The sequence below is a fragment of the Geospiza fortis genome, unplaced genomic scaffold (assembly GCF_000277835.1).
Source record: "Geospiza fortis unplaced genomic scaffold, GeoFor_1.0 scaffold221, whole genome shotgun sequence".
NCBI classification, from domain to species: domain Eukaryota; kingdom Metazoa; phylum Chordata; class Aves; order Passeriformes; family Thraupidae; genus Geospiza; species Geospiza fortis.
The window spans coordinates 1897125-1920282 of record NW_005054395.1 but is presented as its reverse complement, the minus strand read 5'-3'; the positions used below and the strand labels follow the sequence as shown (position 1 = coordinate 1920282).

At 36.5% G+C, this 23158-nt stretch overlaps 1 protein-coding gene across 1 annotated transcript; it reads right to left on the bottom strand.

Annotated features, from left to right (window-relative positions):
- Positions 1-356: 356 nt before the first annotated feature.
- On the bottom strand, positions 357-21460 carry SUZ12 (SUZ12 polycomb repressive complex 2 subunit). Its single transcript, XM_005425770.2, has 15 exons — positions 21395-21460; positions 21240-21304; positions 16459-16527; positions 14858-14907; positions 13507-13592; positions 11927-12158; positions 11064-11166; positions 9655-9760; positions 8744-8921; positions 5807-5898; positions 5211-5354; positions 4455-4612; positions 3670-3868; positions 3088-3167; positions 357-2763 (listed from the first exon to the last, which is right to left on the bottom strand). Exons 1-15 carry the CDS (start codon positions 21458-21460, stop codon positions 2421-2423), a joined length of 1971 nt encoding a protein of 656 aa, XP_005425827.1. The 3' UTR covers positions 357-2420.
- Between the last annotated feature and the right edge of the window lie 1698 nt (positions 21461-23158).

Below are 23158 nucleotides of genomic sequence, written 5' to 3'. Positions count from 1 at the left end.
ATTAACCACTTGTATATAAAAACGACACAAATCTTAGTTCTGTAACTGACAAGTAATGTTTCATTTGCACTCTAAAAATTACAGTTCTGTACAGTAAAGCACAACTTAAACCCTTCTCAGGTATTCAAGTCCTACCCAAGAAAGAGGAATCAAAGTTATTATAATCTGGCTAAAACCCTGGAAATTTATGGAGATACCTGAAACAGAACTGTAACAATCTGGCAAAGGAGAGCACATCCAAATTTTAAGCCATGCAGAAGAGAGTTTATAGAGGTGCTGCTTGAGGTGTCTGTACATGGAATGACTGGACACCCATCATGGCAGATTTTGTATTACTGAACTTCTTGTACAAAAGCTGATTTCAAATAAAACATTTAATGAAAAACAATGGTTCATTTAAACAGCTGAACTTGTTTTGGGGTTTTTTTTGGGGGGGGTAGGGAATCTTTTGTTTTTACATCTACTGTACCGTTCAAATTCTTTTTAACCAGCTTACATGGCATCTCCAAAGGTACAAATAGAAAAGGCATCTTTATAAATAGGAAACAAGGGGATTTTTTCAGCTTTTATTATAAATTGACATGACATACAAAGTTTACTGAACAGAAGTAATTTCATTACTATTTTTGGGGGGATCACCAACTTTTTGTGCAAACAATGCTAGCCTTCTTTTAAGCATTAAGAGCATAACTGCTTAAGAAATGACATAAGCAATAATTCTAGAACTACATCTCCCCTAAAATAATCTATTTTTTTACATATGTGCACAGCTTTAGCAAATTAAAGCCAGAGAGAAATGCATGATGTACTATCCAGAGGCATAATTAGAGTTTGCTAAAACTCAAGAGAGCTGGCAATTCAAGGAGTTTGTAATAAAAAGCTGCAGTTTCCCTCTTTCCTATTTTGTACACAAAATCAGTGACTAAGAACTTAATACTGGATGACAAATCACATCCACACCATTAGTTAAATAGTCTCACAGTTAAACACATCTTAAGGACCATCAAAATCAGTATTTACATTTTATAAATTTCTGAAGACACCATTAGAAAGCTTATATACCCCTTCAACAAATAGGGAACTGCATTTCATGGTGATGGAATGAAATAAAAAACAAAAAATACCTGTATTTACAGCAGCATTGTTCCTTTATAAATAAAGAATATGAAAAATGAAATATTTTAAGGATAATAAAAAATTGAGGTGATGTCACTCAACCACAGTGCTTGCTGGAATAAAACCCTTCGGTGCTGATACTGTACCAGTAGTGAAACCACTTTCCATTGGAAAAAATCTGTAAACGTATGCATAAAATGTGTTAACAGCAGTGCAAAACTGCTCAAATATAGTTTAGTCAGCATCTTAGTATCTGTATTGAATACAATACATCACAGAATACTTACATAAGAAGTGCAACACATTTTCTGGTCCAATTTTACAGTGCATTTTTCCCTCAAGAGTGGCATCTCGAAAGCCAAAGCTAAACCCACGGCCTGGCCTTGCAGTCTGTGCTGAGGCGAGAACTTCGCGGGAAGTTGGCGACGCAGCGCCTGCAGACGGACACGAGGCTCCAGCCTTAGCATGGCACCCAGGATGGGCGACCCCAGGCACAGGGGGCTGCACCCAAACCCTCTCTGCAGCTGTGTAGATGTGTAATAAAAATATAAAGGAGCTAAATGTTCAAGTTTAAAATGGTACACTGGGCGATCAATACATCAGAATTATCCACGAAACCCAAACTGCTGGTTAAACCTCAAAAAGCCAAGGTGGTACTTCACTGTGTCTGGAACGTGAAAAGTCAAGATCTTTCCAAACAGGCACAAGACAAAGGAAGTGCTAAGTTTGCCAACTCTGATAATTTTTAGTGTAAAAAAATTTGATTTGTAATTTATGATCAATTGAGAAATGATTTCAAATACAAGGATCAAGGTTAAACTGTAAATAGTCAGACATTATTTTCACAAAAAGCTAACTGGAGAATTTCTAAATAAGAAAAGCAGAAACTGTATCCCAATCCCCTTTCCCTAATGTTTCACAAATTCATGGTAGGAAAAACAGCCAGATACAGATGCAAAAATCTTAATATAAAAAACGGTTTTACATATACTTAAATTATGTAAATTCCATAAAGTTCTTAAGACACTAATTACTAAAATTACAAAAAGATTTTCATATTGCTCTTCATGCTCAAACTCTTAGAATATTGTCATTACATCACCAAAACCAATATACATGTAGTACTTGCATAAGTAACTGAATAAAAACCCTGTTTAAACAATATCCTTGTTGAAATCATTTACTTCCATCCAGCAGTGCCTGTTTGGAATCTCTGTATTTCTGTGTGTAGTTCTTTATAGAGCTCATGCACCCTAGAATGTCACTTCAATGCTTGTCCATTGAATGACAATTGACTTTTGACTTCAGAGCTTCTGCTTCTTGCTCTGTTTCGTGACACCTGAGATGCTTTCCACTTCTGAAATCCTCTCTCTGGTATTTTCACTGTATCCATTTGCTGTCCCACTTTGTTCCTCGGAAGATTCCTCATCCGTTGGGGAGGCCGATTCTCCTTTCTCCAACTTCTGCTGCATCTCTCGGAGCCTGGCCACAGCTTTGTCTATGGACGTGATGCTGATGAGGTTAAAGTCATGCATGCTGACCAGGTGGAGCATAAAGTTTCGACACAAGTTCTTCTTAATGATTTTTTGTCCATAATTTTCAACAAATAGCATACAGGCATGATTCATTTGATTGTCAGCAATAAACCTGTCAAATAAGAAAGCCATCATTATGCAAGCAGAACACTTTCAAAAATAAAAAGATACTCTACAACATGATTTATCAATGTAACTGCAGAGAGCAGCTATTACACAGTCTAATGTTTTTTCTTTTCAAACCCCAAATGCTACTAGGCACAACTTCTTTAAAAGCTTAAAACTCTCAAAAGCTTATTACAAATTATCCTTTAATAACCCGTTCCTAAACAACTGAGCCAACTGAATTTTAAGTATTTAGTGAATTACAATGCAAAATGATCAACCAAATCTATACTGCAATTTATTTGTATCAAAACTAAGCACAGTGACATACCCGTGCTTCATAACATGAAGATTCCATAATTTCATCACTTCTTTCTCTCCTTCGTTAACATCAGAAAATTCTTCAATTTGCTGGAGATTGGGAGGAAGGATAGGAAAAGAAACAAACACACCCATCAGAACTGTGTATCTGCTGCCAAGTAGTGAGAGCATACCGAAGATTCAGCTTACACACAAAAATATATATAGAAAAATCAGGCTCTGCAGTCAAGTAAGTTAGAAAAATGTCATTTGATGTAGAGACTTTTGATGATAAATAATATTCTTATTATATACAGCCCAAACTGTGTGCTCCTGATTCCAGCATCTCCTCTTTGAAGGAGAAAAGCAGCCACAAACAATGAAAATTTCTTCAAACACAAGAGGACTGAACTAACTCTGCAAACTGAATGCATACTTGAAAAAGCAAACTTTGATTCCAGGAGTTTCCATCAACAGTAGTTCAGCAAAATTTTCTGCTCCCAAAATGCAGGATTGTCACAACGTATGCCCAACTGTTCCCTAAAACAACTGCAGATCATCTTTTAAAAACCACAATCCGCTTAAAATAACTTTGTACAAACGGAATAATTACAGTAATGGTTTTCTCCCGAAGCCATTCTGGGTCCTTCTCGTCCTCACTGTCCACCTCCATCTCCTGGGGGCGCAGGGGCAGGCAGGTGTCGCTGTGGAAGTAGAGCCGGTTGTGGCCGCTGCTGTACGTGCGCTGCTGCTCCACCTCCCCGTCCTCCGACTCCAGGAACTCTGACATGCTCGCTTTCGTGCGCTTGGGCCTGCCAAGGGAGAAGTCACTGCTGTCACCAGCACATCACAGATGCAAATACTGACAACTACCACTGATTAATACCAATTATTTTAAGGTCTAGATTGCAAAAATGTTGAGGGGGAAAAATGTCCAGCAATGAAATAATCCCAATTAAAAACCGAAGAGCTCCTGATCCAACCCTCCAACTTCACCTTTTGGGGAAGAAAAGTTTTAGGGTAAGGCAGTTAAAGAGAGCTACATTGTTATGAATAGATCTCTCAATTGGAGAGATACATAAAAATCATGGGTGATGTTATCCTCCTTCAGTTACATTTTATTTAGTCATAACAGTGAAATTTAGCACTGTGTATATGCACCTGCAGATTTGCAAATCCCCAGGGATCACAAATCTGGTTTATAGGCCAAAAAATTCTTTACAGAAAGAGTGGTTGGGCCCAGGAAAGTGATGGAGTCACCAGACCTGGAGGTGTTTAAAAAAGACTGGATGTGGCACTCAGTGCCATGGATTACTTGCTAAGGTGGTGTTAGGTCATCGGTTGGACTTGATCTCCAAGGTCTTTTCCAGCCTAGCTGATTCTGTGAGCCGCTCCTACCTGCACACCAGGATGTGTGTGATGGGAGTCCTTTTGACGGGCCCGTTGCGGCTGAAGGCGAAGCCGGGCTGGCGATGGATGTCCTGGGGGTTCCCGGCGTAGGAGCCATCGTAGCACTCATTGATGGACACGTCTATCCGAGCACCTTTTGGATGATACTGCAGCACAGTTGCAAATACTCAGCAGACAGTAATGACAATGCATCAAGAGTTTTAAACAAGTAACCTTTAAATTCTGAATACCTTAAATATCACCTCTCAATAACCTGATACAGCTGTAAATTTCCTTTCACAACATCCAAATACTTTTTAACCTCTAGAAGCAAATTACACTAAAGCTTCCTTGCTCTGTACTATTTTACTGTTTTGTATAAAACCACTCAAAACTAATTATAAAATTAAGTAAAGAATCAGCAAAAGACTGCTAGTAAGAACATTTCTAAATTTCCTAGAGCTTCAAGAGACTTCCAACCAAATACAATTACATTGCTTTCTATATCAAAGAACACATTGATGCAAAAACAGTAGCCACATTTAGAACTCAGCCTCCAGTGGTCAGCATTATTCAATATATATAGATTTAAACAAAGACAATATTTCCCCTCCATGTAACACACAAACATTCACAGAAAGCAGCTTCTAACCTGTAGATACAGCCCTACAACTTACTAAGCTGGAAACAGAATCCCTGCCTTTGTAGCATCTGTGACAGACTGTACAGAGTTTCATAGTGCTGAACTACAAAATGGTTACTTACAACATAATTAAAGATAAATCTGCTGTGGCAGAGTTTAAGATGTTTGAGTAAACTGTAGAGTTTCCGACAGTTCAGTGTGCACCAGGGGCAGTGCAAGTCATCGCGGGCCTCCGTCTGCTGCCTCGTGTTATTGTTGTAAAGGAACTGGTGCAAACAAGGGAACAGGCAGAGCAGAATTAGCACCAAATGGGTTTCATTCATTAACTTCCAACCCTCAAATCCAAGCCGGACATCGTTACAGGAGACCTCCACAGCAATAGTTAGATTTTGGGAACACTATATGAGCTCAGTGTACTGAAACACTGGTATTTCAAGAATTTTGTTTCCCATTGGAAACCCACCTGTCCCCCTCGAGAAGTCTAACAAGGAATGTCCTTTGTCTTTAGAACATCAGATGTGTCCCCAAGAAGATTAGTTTTCTAGAATACTTCCATAAAGAGGAGTCTGTGAGATGGCTTTCAGTCTCGGAATCTGAGACTCTTTAAGGCGTCCACAAAAAGGGCAAATGGAAATTTCCACCCAGCTCCCAAGCAAACATTTTAATCCCACACAATATTTAGATTCTAGTTTTTCCCTTTGATGATTATTTCCAATACCTGGTAAAATATTCGCAACTTCTGTCGAGGTTCATTTAAAACATCTCTCTCTTTTCTTGTTTGAAGGTCTGTAGGCAAAGATTCTTTCACAGCTGAAAAAAACCACATGCAGACACACGTTTCTTTGGTGCACAGGAACAGACAAACATTGTTTCTTACCCAGCTATGGAAGTTTTGAGAAGGGCACTGCTGCTGAAGGAAACAGGCTACTTGAATGTCCTTTGATGTAAGTAGCTCCTACCAGCAACAAGGAAGTCTGGATGCTCAGCTTCCTTCACAAGCAAACCCACTTCCAACACAAGATTATCTCAAGTGCTGAAGAATCATTCAGAGAACTTACAAATGGTCAGGTAAAAAGCAACATTTTCCTTACTCCATTTCAGCAGAGAATTCTTTATGTATATCTAAAAGCCGAGACATAAAAGACATCCCTGCTTTCAGATTGCTGCATTCAAACACATCACTTAAATTCGATTTCAGAAGTTCCACAAGTCTCTTAACAGGCAGCAGAAATGTAAGTAAACACACAAAATATTTAACTGAAACTTTAACCCTTGAACACTGTTTCTATGTGTAATGGCAATGCTTAGTTGCTTCTGAGTGTCTTCCATACACTTTAATCTATATCAGTATTTGATTTCATACAGTTAACGAAAAACCCCACGTAACTAAGCAGGTTTATAAATCTGCCCTCAAGAGAAACCCAGCAATGACCCTACTTGCTTCTGAATGGTGATAAAGATGGGAAAACAAGGCTCAGCTCTACTGATGTAACTTTTAGAAGATGCACTTATTTTATATTTAATATTTTGGAGAAGAAAGGAAATTTTATTTTCTGTCTGTATGAAAAAGAGAGGAAGCCTGACACTTTAGCCTGCACCACATCAGAGAAATCCCAATTCCATGGCTCAGTTACTTTCAGAACTTTGTAATTACAGCAAAGTTAAAGCTGCCATATTTAGAAAGTCTTTGATGTCTTTATTCCACTGGTCTGTCTTGGGAAATATGCCAAAGTAAAATGACAACACCAAATTGATGTCCATTGGGAAAGATGTACTGGATCTTCATCAGAATGTCTGATAGAAGTTTTGTACAGTTTTCACTCTCGTGGTATTCAGACACTGCAAACAGCACACCATAACAAATACCCTACAATGCTGCACATTACACTACAATACATTTGTGTATAAGAGTTAGCTGTACTATTTGGGAAGATTGCTCTGGCTGTAACTTTATCAATTTACTGGAACATTTAACTTTTCTGATGGAAGAAAAAAATGGGTTCCTGGTTACACTGGCAATGCAGTCTTGCCATGTTCCTATTGCCTCTACATTTGTTACGGTAAACTACCACACACCTTCTGGAGTTGGTCAACTCAACTCTCATTTCTTTTGCAAGTCTGAGCATAAAACCTGCCTAACAAATTACAATACAGGTCTCCGAGAAACTCTAAAATACAAGGAAGCCTAGTACAAGGAAGTAAAGAGAAAGCAGAAAAATTTCTACAGCAAAAGTTCAGGGACCTCCCAGGTTCTGTTGGAATTACTTCATGTGTGCACTGTCAGCCATTCATCCTAGTGGAAGAAACCCAAGTGTCTGCTCTCCCTAGCTCAGGTAAAATACTCAATTCAGGGAACAGGTATCAGTCTTATTTAAATATTCTTGTACTCTTTCCAAAGAGAAAGATGCCTCTAAGGTTGGCTGAGGATGTTTGGGGTCATTCTAGACATTGGCTTCTGCACAGCTAGGGTGAAATTCTTCTTGATCTCGCTTTTTTATCACACTAAAGCCCTAAACACAGCACAAAGAATCACCACTCTTAGAAAGTCTCATCATTAAGTTTCTCAACATTTACTGTAACACAACTGCATAAAAACCACTTTTGGAAAAACAATCCTTTACTCATAATAATAATTTCCTTGCTGTCACTACTCTATCTCCAAAACATCACCAAACTCAGACTGAAATGCCATTTTGGACAAGTTCTCCAAAGCACTATTAAGCCTTCACTAGCAGTGCCTCACTGCACACCCCAGAGACTAAGCCTGGGGACAGAACCACCAAAATAATCACTTCTACAACAGGGACCTAGAAGATTCCTTACTCTCAGAGTCCCAATCTAGTTACAAGCTTGGAAATGCTGATTACTCTGAAGTGAACTGGGTGCCAATCCAGAGCCTAGGTGTGTTCATAGGTGTTGAAACAACAGGTGCAACCTGTTGTTCTCTGTACAACTTAAGTTTTCCAGATGTCTTTGAGCTTCAGTTGCCTACACAAGGTTCTAATACAAAGTCACAAACAACTGGGAGTGAGACAAAATAAAGATGGCATCTAGGCCAATTTTCCTTCTAGTTTCTACACTGAGCATGAAGCCATGCATGGAATATCCCTCTGGCCAGTCTGGGTCTGCTGTCCCAGCTGTGTCTCCTCCCAGCCCCTTGTGTCATCTGGCCTCTTTGATAGTGGGGTGGTGTGAGAAGCTGCAAAGTCCTTAACTTAGTCTAAACACTGCTTAGCAACAACTAAAGCATCAGTGTTATCAACATTATTCTCATCCTAAATCCAAAACACAGCACTAAAGCAGCCACTAAGAAAATTAACTCTATTCCACCTGAAAGTAGGGCACCTATAAACCCAGAAACTTACAGAGCACTAATTGGAGTAGGGCAAACCAGACAATTTCAGAAATCCTAGTGACGGATTTTCCCCAATGTATTTCACAGCAGGCTTTATGAACATTGTATATAATCACTTCAATATTGTCCTGATGTACAGCTTTTAACCTTAACAAAATGACAAAATATGGGATACAACAAAGCCCACTCAGTTTTGCTTTTTTTCTGCTGAGAATAACCTGAAGCTGCTGCACCAGTGAGCCCTAAGCACAGAAGGGTTAAGCAGATGATTACTCAGCAGCAAAACCAAAGTTTGCTTACCTATAGTTTGAGTAGGTTTAACAGAATTGGGCTTGTTTTCTTGAGGGAGGCTTTCAGAATTTCGTGTTGCAAGAGGCTTAGCTATAGGAGCTGTAGACTTGTCATTTGTGTCTCCCGTCCAACGAAGAGTAAACTGAAGTGTAGGTCCCTGAGAAAATGTTTCAAATGGAGGCAACCTCTGCAGAGTGGGGGAAGTAAAAAAAAAACAGCAGAATAAGTGTCTTCACAAAAATAATGATGAGAAAATATTCACAGAAGATAAACTGATGTAATTTATTTTAATGCAGGTAGAGGCTGATCAGGATAGTTGAGCTTATAACTGTACTTTTACTATATAATTTGGATCATCTCTGCTTTTTTCATAATTATATGATCATGTTGAGACACAAATACTTTGCAACCACCTGGAATCTTCATGTTCTTCTCTCCAATCACTTACAACTCATACTCTCCCAGGACATGTGAGCATGACTGTGTAAGTACATACAATCACTGAATCACTGAGTGTTGATTCACCTCAGTTAACAACTTCTCTCTGCTCAACCCTTCCTCCTACACTGATACCACCCTCTTCTTTTCACCACTACATTTTATCAGCATTCTCTTAAGCTATGTACATAAGATCACACCTGTCTGGGTTCCTCTTTCTTCCCATTAAATATTCTGCAGTTTGCTCCTTTTTGATGTCTAACTTGTTAGAATAGCATTTAAACTGCCTGATTTTCTAGGTCAGGAATTCAGAAGTCTCTGGAAAGAGACAGCTGCCATACCTTACAGTAGTTGATATCTGCTTGTATTAATGATTCAGTGTAGCCAAAGCTTTCTAAATTGAGAGCTAAATTAAAATGTATGTCCATACATTCCCAAAGATAATTATTTCCTGGCTTCTTGGCCACTGAAACAATCCATACCTTCCCATCCAGAATCGTTTCCCATGTTGCTCTTTTCTTGCTAATGGGACACTCTTCCATTTCCTGCATGGCCACTTCATATTCCCCATCCAGAAGTTGCAAGCGTCTGTCAAGACAAAATATGTATTATGTGTAAAAAGGCTCTTCTATTGTTTGTCTATTAAAATACACTATTTCACAGGAATTAATTTTCCATGAACTAAAGACATATTGTCAGGCAAATTTATTTGACTAGGTCTAAATCTTAGGCAAACATCATCCATAACAAAGAAAAATGTTAAAGACTAGACCAAAAATATATACATTTTTATGCATGACTTGGTTCTGCTGCAAATCAGTCTCATTTACACAACAGCATGGCTGAGAATGTCCTTGCTTATCATCACTACAAAACCATCTAGTGGTTCATATGTTGCTTAGCATATTGAAGTTATCCAGTGGAATTAAGTAATAGAAAATAACAAAATACTGTCAAGACTTCTAAGAAAGGGATTAGAAAAGGACATTTCTTGAAAACTCTTCTCAAAATATACTTCTAAAACCCTATTTGGATAAACAACCATTTTGTCAGAATTAGTTGGAGTTTTTCTTCAAGCTCCATTTTTGTAAATACCTACCTCTGCCTGGGATCTGCATTTTCCATGGAAAGAACTCTTATTTTCATGTACTGTATTTTGGCTGTTGGCATTATGATCCTTTGCAGTACAAACAGCTAAAATGTCTACCCAGGAAATGGTCTGGTCCTTATCTTTTTAACTGGATCTAGAGTGCTCTAAGCTATTGACACGGGAGTTCACCACACTCCACCTTCCTTGAAATACATTAAGTAGTATCATGATAATAAATAATTAAACTACATTACAGAGTAGGCCTGTTATAATTTTAACTACTTGTTTGATTGTCCTGTAGTAATGGGAACTGATGTCTTCTGTAGCTGTCAGCAGAATGAGACCTGTGACTACACCAGCAACACTCTGGGCATGGGAAAAATTATGGCACTCAACAGAGTGTAAGCAGCAAGGGTACTTCAGAGACCTTTTCTTTGTTTAACTTTTTAATTATGCTGTCACTGATCTTGAACAGAACCAGAGAAATTACATCAGTCAAAAACTGGCAAGGAACAGACAAATAGATGCAAATTACCAGAACAATATTCAAGTTCAGAGATGGGAATTATTTACAGTAGTCACTGAATAGGTCTCAGTATAAAATGTGTTATGAAACCTGCAGTTTTTTTTTTTAATATAAGCTTAAGTTTTTATTGTAAATAACAACTAAAATGCAGCCAAAGACAATTTACACTGTGACAAAGAACATACTAAGCTTATTATCAAATTTCTAATATTATGATGATTAAAAATGATTAATACAATGATTAATAGAAGCTATAATTGTTTTTACAATATTACCTGTTTTTATCAAATACAGTCATTTGTGCTACAAATGTCTTTTCCCCATCTTCACGATTTGAAGAGTTTCTTTTTCTTCTAGCTGGAAGCTCCTCATTGACATCTGCACATAAGAAATATGGTATTCAAACATTACACAAGCACAGATTCAAAAGATCCAACAGTCTCTATGCACTCACAAATATAAATGGCTATTGATTGTGCCATACAATAGAGAAGGACAATGCAATAAAAGACCACTTAGCTTAACAGTAATCATATTTTAGGTGTGTTCTCGCGTATTTATAATTTCACTGTATTATTCTGTCAGCATAAAGAATTTGGGATTTGATCTTCCTCCTCTTGTGGCTATAAAATAGTGAAAAATAAAGCTTTTCATTCTACATGTACTCTCCAAGCTGTAATATTTGTGCTGTAACACTTCTCAACAAGATGAAGAAAACAACTTTTAAAAATTTATTATTGAGGTATTTTCCTATTGGCTTGTCAATTAGTTTTGCTGAGAAACACTGATAGCATCCGCAGTGAGTACGTAGGGACCAGTGTTGGTGGAGGAATGATGACAGTGTCAGTGACCACAGGGCTCTCTTGCACTGTTCACCTCCAGCAGTGCTGCCTCACACCTTCAGCACCACGTCACAAACAAGTGGTGTTAAATTTACACAAAACCAGAAGCACCATTTCTAGCTAGCAGCTGAATTTCAGCCCCATCTCAAAAGAGACTGCAAACAAATAAAAGCTCAATCACTCAGTTACTACTGGCCCTTGTCACAGTGTGACCCACACTGCTCCAGACAACTCCACATGTGCCCACAAGATAAGCCCTGCAGATTTAAAAAAGCAGATTTCAAGGTTGAAGTTACCAATGTTTTCATTCGTTTCGCCATTGATCAGTCCATTAAATTCTCTCCTTCCTGGGCGAGTGACTCTGAATAACAATGAGTAAGACTTCACCATATGGCTGTTGCTGGGTTCAAACTCATTACTGGAAACTGCAAGTGATGGGAAGTTGCCTGGTTTTATTTGGCTGAGGTCTGGGTTTAAAGGCACCTGCTTTTTACCTGTAGGAACCTGTCTTATTGGACAACTGACATCCTGCAGCAAAACAAGAAAGATAAGGTTCAGGATTTTAGACTTCAAAGTAAAGACATTAAGTATTTAAATTGATACCATTTCTAAACTGCATTTATTCTGCCAACTTTTGAAAATAAGCCTTATAATAAGCCTTGTAACAGATATAAATAAAAAAACCTGGAACAATCCCAGAGTTTAAATACAAACCTAGATATTTTTAAGTGTAAATAAAACTGGCATTCTATAACCCCTTCTGGCAGCAGCCATCTTTCTCTATCTGAATAAAATAACACTAACATGAGGCACTTAAAAAGATTGTAGAACAGTCATTAATACTAATTTAATTCTGTTTACCTGAAGAAATTAAATGTTTTGGTTATATATACATATTTTTCAAAGGCTTTCTATCTTCTCCTTGCAATATTTCAAAGTGCATTTTGTGCTATCTGTGAGATAAAGAACCACTTACCTAGGATTTATTATATTCAATTACCTCTCAAAGAGATCATTGAACATTGTGCAGAATTGGGAAAACAAGACAAGATGGCCTAAATATGAAACTTGCAGCAAAACATTTGGAATAACCATTAGCACCTCCTGACCTCACTACATTTATCCATACTACAACAATTAACAAAATTGGCTAGAAACAGTATTAATTCTTAAAAACCTGTCAAATCAGCCTAGCATTAGGGAAGAATATACAGCTCTGACTGCAAATCTTTCCCTTTCTAGTTAAAACCTAAAGCATTTACTGAGCCTCCCATATTCTTGTAGTTGGGGAAATAATTTGCCAACTGATGTGAAATAAATACAACTAAAACTGCAAGAAAATTCAAAGATGCTTTAAAAAATATAAAATTGTTTATGATTCGTGGTAGCTAAAATCTGCAATAATTGAAATAACCAAAGTAAAAACCACAGATACAGAAAAAGCAAGGAAAGAGAGGAGTTGGCAGATGACAGGAATTTGAAACAATTACAATTTGTTCCTTTTTACTCCCGAACTCTGAAAGGCACAGGGCTACTTTATGATTTTGTGATTGCCTGGTTTCCTTAAGCCTCTGGACATCACAAGAGAATGAATACTTTAATGATGTGACACACAAAAACTGAGGTAAAACCAGAAGTGGCTGAAATACACAAGTGGATGTGATTTACAAGCTGAATTCAATCAACAGAGCTGAATGCTTTTAGAAACTCATTTCTCATAAAGCAGTGCAAAATCCAATAGAAAACAACTTGAATACATTAGTTCTTAAATTTAAAGGCTAATTTCAACAGAAGCATCACTTGTTACTTAGATATTCTAGAAGCAGCTAAACATTTTGCTTTAATCTATATTAATAATTTGTCAGATCATTTTTACCTTTCGTTTCTTGTGGCAAACTTTCACCAGCAGTACTTCCAGAGTTACAGAATTTTGTTCATTCTCTGAGTTTTGTGATGGCTTATCTAAACAGAAAAGTATTTTAAGTTCTGAAAAAGTGAAGATCTATTCAATGATATAAATCCATCTGTAATTACTTTTTAACCACAGGCACATCCCAGGTACAAAGACCCCTAACCACATTCTTAGTTTCAACTCTCCCCAAACTCACTACAAATTTCCACTTGAGAATATATCCTAATTATTCTCATATTGGCTGATTTAAAGGCATAGCTGATTTCTAAAGTTTAAAAGAGCAAGCTTGTTACCTTTTTATAACAGAGAAAAATGTTATGGGTAGATCTAAGGACAGTTAGAATGTGCTAATTACAGATGAGTTGAATTCTTTTTCCCAGATTTTTTTTCTTTACAGCTTGCAACCCTAAAATTTGGGCTTAAGATCCAGATGCTATCAGATAGGAAAACAACAAAGTTACACCACCCCCCTTTTATATTATGTAAGGCTAAATAAATGCAAAATAGCTGTTAAAGGACTCTCAAACAAACTTGAAAACAATCTTAAAAAATAAGACTTTGTTTCATAGACTGCACAATAAATTTCCTAGAGCCTGGAATCTTCAACACAGCTGCTGCCAGTGGTGTGATCAGCAATGGCAACCAAAAATCTAGAAATTTCATTTTATTTTAATGGAAAAACAGTTTTTACTCTCAGAGCTCTGAATAGAATAAAATAGAATAGAACTCTTCATTCTGGCCAAGGAAATCCAATATTCTGATATTGAGAGGCAAATCCTTATGTGCTTAAAAGACACCATGGAATGACATCAAGTCACTAAAATATGATTTCCATGGCTTTTATAATCGTTGACATGGCTTTCCTTCATTTCTAGACTCAATTTGACAATTTTTTTTCTTACACTTCTACTTTAAAGTAGAAGCCACTGAATCTTCCAAGTATTTGAGGGCTGTGGGGTTTTTTAAAGCTACTCCAAACACCAAAGACACACTCCCAGAAAAATCACATTCTTTGGGAAATAATCACTTTCTTCAAGGTCTATTTCTGTTTGAATGGGTGATGGCTCTAAGGATTTCTCAAAATCACTGTTTTGACTAAAACCCTGAAGGCTTATCTTCTTAACATCACAATTACACTTCAGCATTTCTAAAGCACTACTGAATTAGAACTAATGAGACAGGCTGAACAAGTCAATTAAAACCTGCATCCAAACAGCAGAGAGTAAAAACATTCAAATATTCCCCTCACAGATCTCTACTAATTTCAAAGGTGTTATACAAATTAACAGTGGAATGAATGGATTGGCAAACATACCATTTTTATGGAAGAACCCAGTAAATGTAAGTTGCAAATGAGCAGACAAGCTAAACAGGAAAAAAAAAGGAAATGTTAGAACAGACAAGTGTTTTCTTCTCACAGCAACCACTTCACTGATGTTCAGTACAGAACTCTAATAATTCAGTCTATCCTCTTAACTTGGAAACTGCCTGGATATAGCAATTGCAGTTGATGCAGAACTGAACGCCAGTTTTCTCTTCACAGACTTATTCTGTGTACTCCATGACTTGATACATTAAAAAAAATAATTTAAACACTACAGTAGAAGAACATTGCCTGAAGACAGAAGACCTTGCCTTCACAGGCAGGCAAACACATCTGTTGGAAAGTCATCAGCAACAGAGCTCAGTTTTGGTGGAAATTTTCTAGAATTTCTCCCTGAACCACAGGCTTGGTGTAAATTAAAAGAAAACCACACCAACAAGTATTTTAGGCACAGTAATGAGAATCTTTACAGGGGGAACCTGCACCTTTAGAAATAAAGGCTATCAGTTTAATCAAGTCCAAATCACTCATAACATGTGCAATTAAAATAATAACTGCATCTGTTTTATTCCACAGCCTAGACTATTCTGCTGACCATAGACACATCTTATTTCAAATCATAAAATTCAGGGCATATTTCTGTTGAAAACAGGTATTCCTAAATCTAGATTTAAAAGGGTCCTCAAACCACTTATTATTTCTGAAGTACACATTAAAAAAATATAATCTGTCCCACTACCCCACCAGACAAAACTTTGTGCACCTTCACTTCTCAGGCAGATACAACCTGACACTCCACACTTATTTTTAAACACAAACATTCCCAAGAGCTCTGAGATGACCAGCAGAAGCGCCCAACAGCTCAAGCATTCAAAGGACTCTATCTACACCAACTTGCATCATTCATCCATGTTATGTTTCCACATTAAAGAACATTTTTTACAGTTTTGAAAGCACAAAAAACAACACGCACAAGTGAATACTCTATGTTGTTTCAACAAAGCAACTAAACACAATATATAGAGCAAAATATAATTAGGAAAATAATATATAGTAAATCCATAAAACCTCTTAAAACACAAAATTTGTAAGTTTGTTTCAGACTATATAGTCTGAAACAAACTTACTGTATACAGCACAGCTGCCTCTGAAGTAATCTAATGATTTGCAAACACTGTGGGAAAAGAACAGGTTGAAAATAGCAAGTATACAACAACATAAACTACAAGTAAGTTTTCCCAAATTCGCCTCCCTTTTAATTTTAATTCCAACACACAGAGATTACTTATTGACACAACTGATACTCTTAAAAAACAACGTAAGCCGCAAATACCTATCTGAGGTTTCTATACACATTTTAAGAGATGCCACAACAAATACTGAATATTCCCAACACTGCTTTTCTCCAAGTTAAGTGACCAGCATACATACACACATTTTAAGATTCTGGAAGCAACATTTCCAGCAGCAACTACTTTGCTTTGAGTAATGACTCTTTATCACTTGCACTTTATCAGTCAAAAGGATTTCTGATTCACAGCCCATGCACATACTCATTTGTACCCACACATTAATATACAGCAGGACAGTACCTGTGAGATTCTTGTTCTCCCTTCATTTTCTCTACTTTTGATAACATGTCATCTACTTTGAACGTTTTCCTGTGAGGAAAAAGCAAAAAGAATAGTTTTACACAGCCACTATACCCACAACTTACAGCAAGAAAATGTAGTCAGCCTGAGCTTTCACTTGATTTTCCATGTAAACTGTCTATATATACCATTTTAGCCTTCTCTTCAGAAAACACCCTTTAGACACATATATACTTTTATAGACCTAGTATCATGCCTGTACTGTAAGGGATACAACTGCTTCTCAAGCAGTATCAAAAATAATACAAAGAATTAAACCCAGACATTGCAACAGTAATCCTACTGCTTGTAAGAAGTTTCATTTAACAGCAACATATTGAAACCCTTACAAAGAACATGTTTAACCACATTTCAGCTTTGTCAGAGACAATCTTCCTGTTTTACTGACACTTGTGCATACCAGGAATTGACATGTCAGCCCCTCAGTCATTACTATTTCAATCTTGAGCATAATAATGAAAATCACTTAAAGCCTTATAGGACAAAAGAGTTAAAAGCCTAATTAAAACTGAAAACCCTTATTTCTCCACACATTTCTATTAAATGGACACAATGCAAAGAGCAATGAATTTGGAAGCAACCTTTGGAACCCACTCACAGGAAACAGGGCACAATGACAACCAATGACAACAATGTCAAAGAGAATAATCACTTCAAATCTTTCCTCTCTGTAATTCTGACATCAGTCTGCTCATGCTCATATGTTCAGCCTGTTCTACCATACATACAATTTCATGTTCATTGCTAAATAAAGCTCACTCATGAGCAGAAGTTATTCAGCATGTTACAGAACAGTCCCTCCATTTTTCATTAAAGGCAAGTTAACGTTTGGATCTAGATGCCCACAAAATTGCACTTGACTACAGGGACAACACAAGAGTGTGAGGGCACCTTTACTTTACATTTATACCTTAGAAAAATGGAGTAAGAAGAACATAAACCATTGCCAAACACTGGATTTCTTGCACAGGGAACAACACCATGCTCTGGGGAAGTGGGAAGCATTTGTCTACAGAAATACCCTGACTGAAGAAACACTGATGTCACTCTGTCTGCAGTCAGCACGTAATGCTCGAGAATGATTGAGTTACACATCACATGGGGACTAAACAGCAACACTGGGCAACAAAAACTACAGGGCTACACTCATAACAAGGAGAAAAACAATTATGATTTGTGTAGTAAACAATCACTGATTCAAAGCTCTACTCAGCCCAAGAGTCACACATGAGACAGAAGAACTGACTCACCTACACTAAAATGTGGGATTGTTAAAATGAACATTGCAGTGCTCAACTTTAAAGCAAGAGATGTTAAGAACAGAGCAATTTATTAAAAGTTTCAGATTCTAAGATAAAAATGTCTCTGGGTGCACTTTGCTCCAGCTCATCAAAATTAGCCACTGTTCTGCAGAACAGCAAGTTGAGAGGGCTTTCTCCAGAGTGAGGAATTGCTTAAAACAGATTTAGACCAAAGGTGTGTCATGATCAGAATACGAGCCAAAAAGCAGCTAAGAGACAAACATGATCCCAGAATGGGGGAAAGTTAACAATCTTTCATAAAATATACTAACATCTGACCCAACTTGTATTTAGTATGTGACCTTTATTGATCCAAAAAGAACAGTGGCACAGCCTTTGCTAAAACCAGACTCAGGTTAGTCAAAACAAGAGAGCCTTCCTAAAAAAAAATAAATCTTTCCAAGAAACTAAAAATAGCAATTGGTAAAAAATTTTTGCCTTTGAAGTTAACTTGTAAGAGCATAAATGCCTTTGAAATGAATTACTATTTATGTTACCATGCTCCCATGCAAAACAGACAAAATCAAGTTTTTATAATAACCATCCCTCACACAGGATTTTCAAGATAGCATTCATTTGTGTAACAAGTATGTGCATCTTGTGCATTCCTTTCTCCACCCACTCTTATTCCAGACAAGAAAAGTAATAATTAGCAAAGTACTAGAAGTCACATCATAGCATGCCATTATTTTGCCAATAAATAATATAATTATTCCTTTATCCAAATACTGTATGTGAAGCAATTTTATTAACAGTTACTAAATTCTTTTCAACACCATAATTTGGCCTAATAATATACTAACACCTGAAGACAGACCCAGAGACACAAAGTCTATTAGCTGACCAAAGCCTATCACCTCTCCAATAAGCAGTAATTTCAATACCTTTTTAGCCCAGCTTGACACATGCCCATTAACTAGTCCCTATGACCATTCTCCTATGCTCTAAGCATTCTAGGTTTTCTAAACACTTTCTCAGTATTAAACATGCGGAGCAATATCAATAGATAATTTCCTGGTAAAAATGCAGTTTTAGTTCCCTACCTCCAAGTGATAAATTTGTCTGGCATTTTTCTCAGACTATCATAGAGCTGGAGGTAAAAGATGTGGAGTCATAGTTACTATTCTTTAAGGAAGGTCTATTAAATTCAGATATTAGTTCTTTATATTTTACTTATGAAACTGTTTACTGAAATGGCAATCAAAATTATCAGCAATTTAACAATGGCAACATTTAGGAGTTCTAGGGGAATAAATTAATATACATATATAGTGCACAAAAACAGGCTAATCGTGATGCAGTTTCAGAAAAGACTTCTTTGCAAAGAGAACTCTACTAACACTTTCACTGTACTGAAACCAAAACACAGATTTTTCTTAATATAAACCTCAGGATGATCTTCTATAGTTCAGATATTTTCTCTCTTTAAAGTCCCCTTTTCACCAAAACAACGAGATCATAGACCTTAAGTACTTGTGTTGAATGAAGAACAGTGATTCAGGTTTTGAGCATATCTGTAAGTATTTACCAGCACAGATCAGCAAACAAGGATCCTGCTAATCCCCTCAGGAAGCCCAGTTAAGACTCTTTCACCAATCTCTAAGTTAAAACTACCTTTAGATTACAACTTCTGTGGTTTTAAGTAGGCTGAAAGAGAAGGGCCACAGTACTGAGTGAGCATGGAAAGGGCAGAGGGAACCCAGGGGGAACACACTTCACAATTACTTTCTGTCTTTCTCACTTTCAACTATGCTCGCTCACTTTTGCTGCATTATTGTGTTTTTATAAAGAAAATATACTGACACCTTTTATTTAATCTTCTTAAAATTAATTACAAGCATGATTTCAATTAGTCAGCATTGAGAGAACTATTGAAAGAAACAGCTAGAATCTGTTATTAGAACACCTCCCAACTAAACTCACAAAGTGTTGAGGGAACTGATACAATTAGTATGTTTCAAACAGAAATCAAGCACTACCTGTGCAGCTGAATCAACTGGAATTTGGAACAGTGGATAACAATGCACAGGCAAAGAATTGTCTCTTGCTTCCCAGCAAGTATAGCAGATATCCAACAGAACATTTTCAGGTAACATACACATTTCAATCAATAATGAATTAATCTCAGTTATAAGCAAGAACTTCCTGTAGTACAATTCTAGTTAGAAAAACCAAACAAAACTAAACCACAAAAAACAAAACAGCCTGAAAATAATTTCTTAATATTTTGTTTTGACTCACTTTAAAATAAGCAAAAAATTAATTTTGATAACTTTTTAAAGAAAAAGCAAGCTGCAACTTCAAGTTTAAATCTGATCATTACCTGCCCTAAGTACCTGAAGTTGTATGTTATGGATTCAGTTTTAAAAAAAAGTTATATTGTGGTATTAAAACTCATAGCAGGAATATAAACAATATCCAAGAGATCCAATAATGTCATAAACAGTTCCTTTAATTAAAAATATGCAAAGTCTATTGATCAATAGATCATGCAAATATTACCTCTCTCAGATATAAAGTCTAAATTAGAATTGTCTGCATAATCACATTTTGTTGCATATTTGTTGTACTTAAGTCCCACAGCAACTGTTTCTAAGCGATAAGAACTTTGGTGCTAAAATATTTTAGACTAAATATTCAGGTTACAAAAGAATTCTAAACTCTAACAAAGGATTTTCAGTGAAGGGGAAGTAACTGGAAGGGTCTTGTGATTCTGCTAATAAATAATGTACACTGCACTTGTCCCTCTGCAGTGTTTCTGCGTTTTCAGGTCCACTGACAGGCAGCTGTAGCACCTCACACAACAGGAATGACTATTTTGCAATATCAGAACTGAAGCCCATCTCTCAGGTGTATTCAGTTCAAAGCAACCTTTTCAAAGTATTTGCTGGACTTTTCTGAAATACCATAAGCAGACCTGCTTTATTTTCCAACTTTTAAGATAAATACAGAAATAACTACTGGATTCTTTCAAGGCTAATTAACAAAGCCAATAGTTTTGTATTTGGGTTTTGATTTTTTTCAAAAACAACTGGTTAGGTTACAGTTTAAAATACAATGTTTCATATGATTATGATTAAGCATCATTGATTACATGAGCTGGGATGCAATATAGTTTTGTTTGGATTTTTTTTTAATAAGTTCTCCTCCAAGATAGAAAACAAACACGGGAAAATTAGTTAAGATTCTGCAGATAGCTCTCCACATTTGAATACTGCCAGTATCCACAAAAATCACATGGATAAAGCTACACATACACTTAACATTGCAAAAAACCTCTTAGGTCTCAGAAATCAACTGTACACTGAAGTATGCATTTTAAAGTTCTTCAAAAAGAAAATAGGATGTTACCCTCCACTGCTTTTTGGACTTCTGCTACTTGGTGAACATTTTAGGATTACTTTACAAAAACAATTTTACCTTTTGATATTTGTTCGGGAGTTTCTGTGGGACATGTAAGTGAGAGTTCTGTGCAAAAATATTGGCTGCAGGGGGGAAAAAATAGAAAATGGTTATGCTTTAATTAAAATTTTCTACAAGTGCAAAGTAAAGGAGTGATAAAACCAATTACTCACTGCTATTAGATTCCGGGTACGTAGAAATCTGTATATCTGTGTTGGTTCTAAGAAAAAGGAACACATGTTACCCAATGCAACCTCTACCTCCAGAAAGACAGTCTTAGAATGACAAAAAGTATCTTAGTGTGGCCATTACTTTGAAACAATTATCACAAAAACCATTAAGTGAAGCATCACAATGTCCAAATAACTCCAAGTTATCACATTCAAGGTTAGTTCACCAACTCTACAACACAAAGCAACTTCTTGTTTAAGGTGCCACAAATCAGGGGTCACAACTCAACTCTGACTGCTCTGCTTTCCACAAAATGGGTTTGTTACAGACTTTGTATCATTAAGGGGCAAAAAAAATACTTCAATGTATCACAACCTATGGTCCTATAGGTAGATTTTCCTCATGAAGTTAATGAACACATCTGCTATGATACCAAAAGAGCACAATAAATTTACACAGCCAGATAATTTGGATTCTGATTGCTTTACACTTCTGGCAAGTACCAAGGTCACTTGCAGCACGTATTGAAACAAGAACAGGGACTGTCAGTTGACTGTGATCCATTATGGATCATTCTAAGGTGGGAAATTAATGCTGTTTTTAGCAGAGCAACTACTGTTTTCAAGTGCAAAAGGAGAGAAGATAATTCAGCTGTTCACAAAATGGACACTAAAGCACAGCATCATCTCAAACAGGTCTGAGAACCAACGTTCAAAGGATCAAGACTTGCCTACAGACAAGAGAAGGACCTTCAGTTTAGTTTTAACCAATTAAATCAGAACAAGAAGGGTTTTGTCTGGATCAGGTTATTTCTAACAAGAATTCCAAACTAAACTGAAATACTCCCTATTTGAACTGAAATAAATTCCAACTTCACAAAGTAACATCAGCAAAAAGCTTATAAATTACTTAATACACATCAAGTGGAGAGAAAAAAGAGAACAGACGATGTATTGTTGGCCATGCTAAGGCTGGTAACTCTGCCTCAATGTCCCACATAAAGAAAACAAAGCTTATGTCTAAAGAAATAGAAAATTTTCTTTTCATATGACTGCAAAACATTTATTTCAAATAGTTGGAAACCTTATTGTGTGGAATTCCATAATTAGAAGTAGAAAAGGACAACCTTTTATATCCTTCACCCCTTTTCAAAGATATGATTCAGCCTTATTTCTACAGTTACTAATGTAAGACCCCATAGAACACAGAATTAAAGAGATGCATTACTGTTAGAGAAGGAAATCTTAAAATGATCACAGTATTTCCTTTTAGAAGCCTGAAGAAAGCCAGTGAAAATCTGCTTAATGCAAATTATCAAGATAAAATCCATATTTTTCAAATCAAGATAAAATAAAGTAATTAAGATATGTGCACTTTGCCACAAAGCGAAAATACAGAGTATTCACAACTTTGAAAAGGCATCCCATGTTTTTCAGTCTCAAAAAGCCCATGACATAATTATATTTTCTTAATGTATGGAAACATTAAGTCATATTCACAAGGATACACTTTAATTTAAAGGCAACACATTGCTGCTTCAACATTAATTTTCCTAAGTGGAAAAATTCTGAAACACTCTCTTCAACCTGCAGAGAGACATATGTCTCACAAGTCTGTATTACTCAGCAAAAGCTTAAAATAAATCTTTTATCTTTTCCTAGCATATGACCTTGAAAAGGGACAGGAAAAACAGTCAGGAAGAATGCAATTCAGTACTACACGTGTTAGGATTTCTTTGATGCAGTTTTTACTTTCTGTAGTTTTCC